The 8,467-nt window shown below is 43.0% G+C and overlaps 1 protein-coding gene across 11 annotated transcripts in view; it reads right to left on the reverse strand.

The window, feature by feature from the left end:
- Positions 1–8,088, reverse strand: part of SRCIN1 (SRC kinase signaling inhibitor 1) — a 608,732-nt gene extending 600,644 nt beyond the window's left edge. For 3 of the 11 annotated variants that reach the window (XM_077252294.1, XM_077252277.1, XM_077252284.1), the window contains exon 1: positions 7,881–8,086. In XM_077252294.1, the coding sequence (XP_077108409.1) occupies positions 7,881–7,902 (22 nt within the window). In that variant the 5' untranslated portion in view covers positions 7,903–8,086. Of the gene's footprint in view, positions 1–7,880 lie in introns of all 11 variants that reach the window. The other 8 variants (XM_077252281.1, XM_077252288.1, XM_077252278.1 and 5 more) reach the window with 7 other exon arrangements.
- Positions 8,089–8,467: the final 379 nt, after the last annotated feature.

The raw sequence follows: 8,467 nt of genomic DNA on the forward strand, positions 1-8,467 counted from the left end.
GTCCTGGATGTCCCTGCGCGTGCACTAGGATGACCTGGGCCTAGTCACAACTCGAAGTCCCGCCCTAGAGTGAGCATCATAAGGTTGTAGCGCACCCCCTGATGGCATGATGTTACCGGGACCATACTTTAGGCATGCGCAGAGACGTCCCTGGCCTGGTCGCAGCTGGAAGTCTCAGTCTTGCATGGGGAGGCCTATGGTTTTAGTGGCAGTAGAAAAAGTTGGTGAGGACTGTACAGGAGAGAACATTTAACAGAGGTGCCTAGGAGGTAATAGGTGAGGTGAATATTAGGTTTGTTTTTACTTTTTTCTCAGCCCTGCTAAGTGCGCCTGGCGAGCAGGCTGATATTCCTGCGCAGGTGCGAGATTTTATTCTGCTATGTGGATGAGGTAAAATGCACCATTTGCATGAAACAAAGCAGGAGGACGACAATTATCAGCGGAGAGATGCCGCAGCAATGACGCCCATCGGACCAGAGTTTCTGGAATTGCATGCAGTGCAGGAGCAATCCAAAAGTTTTTCTGGAGGTTATACAGGGGGAGTCAGGGAATAATATACAAGTTTGTGGAATGCAGCACACGAAAAAACTAGTGACAGTTCACTTTAAAAAACCTCAGTACGCTGTTTAATATACAACATCTGGCTGCTGAATTACAGGTAACATTTTACACTGAGACACAAGTTACAGGCAGATTTTAGTTTGCATTTTGTTTTTGGCTTTTTACTGCTATGATGATAATAACCATTTGTTATAGCTCTCTGCTTAGCAGACACAATATTTGGTCCTGTTCGTCTGTCCTGTGCTTGTACAGCTCTGACCTAATTAGTGATAATACAGCTACATGCTGCTTTGCGGCACAATTAACAATAATATCGTGTAGGGAAGAACTATAAAAGTTATGGAAGTGCCATGTTGCTACACGGGCATACAATTACAGTAGTACAATAGCATATCTTTTGACTAAGAAATAACCAGGCAGGATTTCTTATATTATGTAGTCAAAATATTTGTATTCTATCAATACCAGTGAATAATAAAGGTAAAGTCTGGCAGATTGTTACATAGAGGTCAACAACAGTCCAGGCCTGACACTTACGGAGAATAAGAAATAGAAATCTTCTGAATATAGTTTGCATAAAGGGAACATGCACCTATTAACTAATTACAACTCTGCTGTTGCCCTTTAAGGGTATAGTCAGAAGGCCAATCGGACCAATATCGGAATGCAGTGCATGGACTGGCCGGTGGTCTCCCGACCCGAGTGTGACAACTTCATGTATTTCTATGCAGCTGTCATGTTCGGGTAGGGAGAGCAGTCCGATCTTGGTTCGAATTGTATGGCCTTCTGACTGCACCCTAAAAGCTCATACTCACTTGCGAGCAAAACGGACGAGTGCAATCTGATAAAAAATCGTCTTGCACTCGGACCAATGTTATTCAATAGGTGACATCTCATTTGCGATTTTTTTCTCAGCCGAAATTGGACTGAGAAAAAAATCGCAGCATGCTGCGATTTGCTACGAGTCTCGCCAATGCAGGTCAATGGGTGCGAGAGAAAAAACGTCCGTCCGTTTTTTTACAGATAAGTTACCATTCTGTGGCATAGAACACTGTAAATGGTCCTGTAAATGATTGTAAAAAAATAGTTGCAGAGAAAAAAAACGCCTTGCTTACGGATGTCACACGGATGTAAAACGGATGGTGCGATTAAAAATCGCATTGAACTCGCATGACAATCGCATGACAATCGCATAGTTTGCATCCAATTTTTTCGGTCCAGATTACGGACCATTTTTTTTCTCGCAAGTGAGTATGAGCCCTAAAGGTGATTTCAGGCAACCCCATTTGTTGGGCAAAGTTCATAATATATCATAATTCTCACCTTTTTTTCCACTGCATATGGTAATGAATAGGACTAGTCTAAGAAGTGTGCACCAAGTGCGGACCAGTTACACCTCTTCTCCTGATCAAACGCTCACTGAAGTGTGATGGGCATCTCTGATCTACCCCTATACTCTATTTCCTGAATTCTAAATGTCTTGGGCATACACAATGGACCTATACCTATGTACCAGTTAATAGGGGTTGATCCTGCTGTCAGGTTTCCCTTGAAAACATCCCCATTGCGTTAGTAAACCTCTCGACTTTTCATTTGCGAGAAATTTCTGCCCTTAAGGGGCATTTACACTGCAAGATAATCGTGAATGAGCATTGTTAAAAATGCTAGCTTCCCGATTATCTTGACGTGCAAACAGGCCGCCGGTCACCCTAAAATATTTTTTTATGTAGCATGAAAGTTCATTTTACTTGGTGGTGCATCGTCTTCTGTATACAGGGCTTGAACAGCCAAGAACAATGGCAACCTGTGCCCACTGAGCGATTGCGTATAGATCGCTCAGTACACATCGTTTACTTTGGTTTGCCTGTGTAAACAGGCATTCAAATGACCGACGGTTGGGAAAAGTTTACCAATTGGCGGTCGTATTGTGCCGCTGGTTGATCTGTGTAAACAGACCTTAGATCTCTAATGATGGAGTTCCACATAGCCCTTTAAAGAAAGCTCCAGACAAACATAAATTATCAACATATTGTATGTATGAAATCTCAGGCTACAGACTAAGTTAACATTTCTTAGGAAATAATTCATTATGTGACCTAACTAAAAAAAAAAAAGAAGCAACTACGCGGTGCTTATCTACAATTATCATACATGATCGTATCTGGTGCCCTATATGTTATGACTGCACATCTGGTGTCTGTATCCTATATTGGGGTATGTAGTCATCATACAGCAGCTTTCTACCAGGGGGTTTCAGGAGCCATAACAGTAGCAACTAGCTGATCACCCAAGTAGGATTCGATACAAAATGTATACATCTGATAGGGGATCTGATTTGGTACTGTAATGCGTATGTGTTTGACATGTATCATATCCAAATGAAATTATATAGCAACCTTTCATGGTGAGTGGGACCATTCACTACTATATGGTCGCGAGTCATACATCATTGGTTCCCTTATCAAACGATTGTGACTAATGTCATTGGGCAAAAGCACAATACAAGTGGATCGTGTTATTGCATTTGATCAATACAAAAATAAGTAGATTTTATAAGCCAAGCATTTTCAAGGGTATAAGAACACATGGCAGATATGATGCATAAATCCATATAATTGAAAATCGGTTCTATGTATGTGAATGTTTCTGCAGAATCTGCATGGTTTTCTACAAGCCCTATGCAGGTAACTAGGAGAGTCACACACATTTCTGCAACATATCTGCCATAAAGTGCCATAAAAAATGAAAGGTCTCGGAAAATAAACCCAAATCACTATAGGGTATGTTCTAACCCACAAGTAAACACAGATAAATATATGTTGTTTCTGTTGTGGTTTTGCTGCAATTTTGGCCTCAGTTTCAGTAAATATATGAAAGTGGTCCCCTACACAGTTAAAATTAATATTTCAATAAAGGTTTTTAAAAAAACAAGGACAACACAATGGACAATCTTGTACAACACAAAGCTGACATTGTTAAAGGGAGTCTGTCACTAGGGAGTCTGTCACTAGGTTTGTATGTAATCTGAGAGCAGCATATTGTAGGGGAAGAGAGCCTGATTCTAGTGAGGTGCGCTTACTTTCCTGTGTTTTGCTGTTTCAATACAATCATTGTTTTATCAGCAGGAGATTATCACTACAAGACAACTGGCCTTGTGCCTGCTAGTCCAGCCATGCCCCTAGCAGTAATTAGAAACTTTCTGCCAAAATATAATGTATATAGAAAGCTGTTAATCAGTGGTGTGGGTGGGGTTATACACATCTTAACAACTGAGCTCTGCTAGATCTGCAGCAAAGAGAACTGTGAGTCTTTCTGCGAGTAAACAAAGTGATACATCGCTAGAATCAGGGTATCTGCCCTTACATCATGCTGCTGTCATATTACATTGCAAAAACCTGCTGACAGATTCCCTTTATAGAGGTTGTTCGCTACTCAGACAACCCCTTCTCAATCCCGATGTTTCCCCCTTGTTAAATTATAACACTAATACTCACCTCTGGTGCCGTTCCAGCCATATTGGTACTCGATCTCCAGAGGATCGTGTGACATTGTTATGTCACATGATCCTGGTGCCCAATCACCCAATCAGTACGGGCTTCACTCTCCTCTCCTTTGGACAAATCACATACATCTTGAGGAAGTGAGAGAACAGCCTCTTTCACTTCCTCCGGATGGATGTGATTTGTGCGCAAGAGGGGAGAGTAAAGCGAGTGCTGATTGTCCACAGGGATTGTGTGACATAACAATGTCATGTGATCCCCAGGAGAACCGGTGTTCCATAAACGGTGCCTGCTCCTGCGGCGAGTATAAGTGTTATTATTTTACAAGGCGGAAACATAGGGGTTGAGAAGCGGTTGTCCGAGTAGTGGACAACCCCTTAAAGTCTAATTTCAGACCAAATCAGTGGCAATTTGCTTAGAATGTGGTAATGAATTTTCAGAAAAGGAAATCTCTAAGCAGTGCTAAAAAAGATTCCTGGAGGTTAGCGAGGAGAGTTCGTGAACATGCTCTCTCATAGGCCGGTTTCACACGTCAGTGGCTCCGGTACGTGAGGTGACAGTTTCCTCACGTACCGGAGCCACTGACACACGTAGACACATTGAAATCAATGCATCTGTGCAGATGTCATTGATTTTTTGCGGACCGTGTCTCCGTGTGCCAAACACGGAGACATGTCAGTGTTCGTGGGAGCGCACAGATTACACAGACCCATTAAAGTCAATGGGTCCGTGTAAAACACGTACCGCACACGGACGTTGTCCGTGTGCAGTCCGTGTGCCATGCAGGAGACAGCGCTACAGTAAGCGCTGTCCCCCCCACATGGTGCTGAAGCCGCCATTCATATCTTCTCTGCAGCAGCGTTTGCTGTAGAGAAGATATGAATAATCCTTTTTTTTTTTGTTTCTCGTGTTTAACATAAAGATCCACGTCCCCACCCCCCTCCCACCCCCTGTGCGCCCGCTCGCTGTTATTAAAATACTCAACCGCCTCCCTCGCAGTGTCCTGTCCTGGCCGCAGCTTCTCCTGTATGCGGTCACGTGGGGCCGCCCATTACAGAAATGAACATGCGGCTCCACCCCTATGGGAAGTGGAGCCGCATATTCATGACTGTAATCGGCGGCCCCAAGTGACCGCTCATACAGTAGAAGGTGCGGCCAGGACAGGAAGCAGCGCCAGCGAGGGAGCCGGGTGAGTATTTTAATAACAGCGGGCGGGCGCACAGGGGGTGGGAGGGGGGTGGGGACATGGATCTTTATGTTAAACAAGAGAAACAAAAAAAAAGGATTATTCATATCTTCTCTACAGCAAACGCTGCTGCAGAGAAGATATGAAAAGGCGGCTTCAGCACCACGTGGGGGGGACAGCGCTTATCTGTAGCGCTGTCTCCTGCACGGTGCGTGTGGTACCCAGTCGGCACACGGGCGGCACACGTGTGCCGCACGTGTGCCACACTGATGTGCCACAGAAACGCACGGGCACACGGACACGGATAATTCCGGTACCGATTTTTCCGGTACCGGAATTATCTGGACGTGTGGGACTGCCCATACCTACGTACCTAAGACCAACAGTATTAGTAGATCACTTTTTTTCTAGATTTGCCCTTTAAATACTTTGGAGTTTCAGAAAAGTTGGCAACCACAGTGTGTTGTATATAAAATATTTAGACGTACGGGCTCAGGCATGTATTGATCAAATATACTCTTAGGAAAAAATTGAATTCTAACATCTTACACAATCATTGCTCTTAAAAACGGGTCTTGTAATACTGCAGTGGGTTGATCGATGTAATGCTCTGAAATCATTAAACATGTTGAACATCATGTCTATAAATCCTGGAGAAATAAAAGATGTCAGCAGAAAGTCTTTGCCTTGTAGTAGAAAAAGCAGGTGATAGATCTGTCCCATTAATCTCACTACTGCAAATGACACTTGGTTTGCTTCTTCTTGCCCCTTCCTTTCTAATAAAAACTATGACAAACTAAAAAGCGTAGGATGCTTACTGAGAAAGAAAGGCGACCTTGAAACTGCTGGGCCTCAATGAAAGATCAGCCTTACCACCACCACCACAATCGTGCGTCATTTGTATTATCGGTCTCCTACTATAGGGCCGGGTAACCGGTATGACCACCCTGTCGGCAATCTCTAAAGTTATGCTTCTGCTTAAAAAAGATTAAAAAACAATGTATATACTGTAATTTTGATCATTAATAAGGCATAGTACAGACTGGAACTTATCAAATCCAATGCAACAGAAAGATATGCTAAAGACTCAGCAGATGTGAGTGACCTTCCTGACAAAACTGCTAAGAAAGTAAACTCTGCACAAGTCCTACTGGGGGGTAAAACTTATTAACAACACGCGGAATATTTTTCACCAAGGTCATCTATTAAAAGCTGAATTGATTAATATTAATAGGATGAGGGAAACATTTAGAAACACATTTACATTACCCCTACAAAACAATGCAACAGTCACATACCGCCATACAGGTCTTATCATGTCAAATGGCCTACGAGATAGTCCATCAAATTAATTACTCTGGGGATTTACAGAGTCCTAAAAAAAGGTTGATAGATCCATAAAAAGTCTAAAATATCAGTACAGAAACAGATATCACTAACTATTCCCTCCAGACAAATCTAAGGAGATAAATATGGATTTTGCTGGGGAGCATATAACAGTGCAGGTAGCCTCGGAAGGTTACACCTTGTGCGAGTGTGTGTAATCACTAAGGTCGATGCATTTAATGCATACATTCTGCAAGCCGTTTTACCAAAGAAACGTTATTTTCGTGCCCATTAATCTCCCAGCATGCCTCAGCCTAAAGTCAACATGGTCGGGTATAAATAAATAATACGGTCCTTCTTAATGGTCTCAAGAGCTTGCAGTCCAAGGTGACACCTTAAATTGGGTCATACAGCAGCCTGAATCAAGGATGAGAAGTTGATTTCTTTACATTTTTTTCTTACCCGGCAGGTCTCAGTGCTCGGAAACATTTCTCACTCTTAACGCCCTTTTCCATAGATATCACTACAGTCTCTTTGTTTTATCACTGAATTGCTACAACACAAATCAAAGGAAAAAAACAAATCCCATTCTTTACTCGTTGTGTCCAGGATCCCAGACTAAACACGGCGCTGGAAACAATCCCGTATATAGGGAAGGGATCAATGTTGCAGCAAATTTCATATGATGGCTAGATTGATATATGAAATCCTTAAATGCAGTAAAAGGGGAAGACGTCAATGCAGTGACTGTGCCGATGTCGTGTAGATCCATAAGGATAGATCAGCTATTGTTATACAGAAGTGTTGTTGCTGGACAGCATTCAATGGAGGAAACATTATTAACCTGCCCCTTCTGTGGCCCTGTTTAATTAGCAATACTGGCATAAGAAGAATAACACGCGCATTGCCCAAACATCTACAGCTGGTATGTATACAGAATTCTGTTGCCAGCACACAGTTTCTAGGGCACAGAGCTGAATGTTCCCAAGAGCCCGGAAAAAAAAACATTCCCTTCTCCTTATGCTATCAGCTTCCTCTCTACATTCTTCTCCGCTACAATTTCCTTTGTGAGAGCATCCTAAAAGAAAACCTACTCTCTTCTCCCTTTATCTTCATCCATGCCTGCTCTCCACTGAAAGCCATCCCTTTGCCTGCAAGCATCTCAGCATCTCTTCCTTCTTCTGCACAGAGGTGAGCATCTGCAGCATCACCACTTCTTCTCCGCAACCCCATCCGCTTAACACACAATTAAAGAAATACCTGCTACTTAAGAATGGATGCACAATTTGGGAGGGGGGTTCACATGCCTTGAGAAGGTGAGTTGCCCATTTCGCTTCCTTCCTTTCCAGCTTTCTCCTTGCAAGTCGATCAGGCCCAGCCAAGCATTGAGGTGGGAGGTGTGTGGATGTGAGAGAAGGAGACGAGTGAGGGTGTGCAAGTGTGTGATGATGTGCAGGGGAACAAAACAGGAAGCGCTCAGTCTCTCATGATACATTAATGGGCAGTGATCATTCCTTGCTCTCCCTTTCTCTTAAAGGATCCTACATTGAAAGGTGTCTGGAATGATGCCGGTATATCATTATGCTAATGATTGGTAATGTAATAGCCGGAGCTGAAGGGGAAGGGCCAAAGACGGAGAGACAAATGGCAAATGTCATTCATAAACATGGCACAAATATATCAGGTCACTGGGATTCCCTACAGATACCACCTCCTCCCACCTTCATAAAATAATCATCAAACAAAGGCCTGGAAGTGAAAATTGATCAAGATGGTGGAGATCAAATAAAGCCAAGAAGGTGCTCTCCATTGTGTCCACAACACATCAAAGACATGTATAAGCATGAACTTGATCCTGAGAACCTACAATATATTATGGTTAGCCGTACACGCT

This window comes from Ranitomeya variabilis, chromosome 4 (assembly GCF_051348905.1).
Source record: "Ranitomeya variabilis isolate aRanVar5 chromosome 4, aRanVar5.hap1, whole genome shotgun sequence".
Classification (NCBI taxonomy): Eukaryota; Metazoa; Chordata; class Amphibia; order Anura; family Dendrobatidae; genus Ranitomeya; species Ranitomeya variabilis.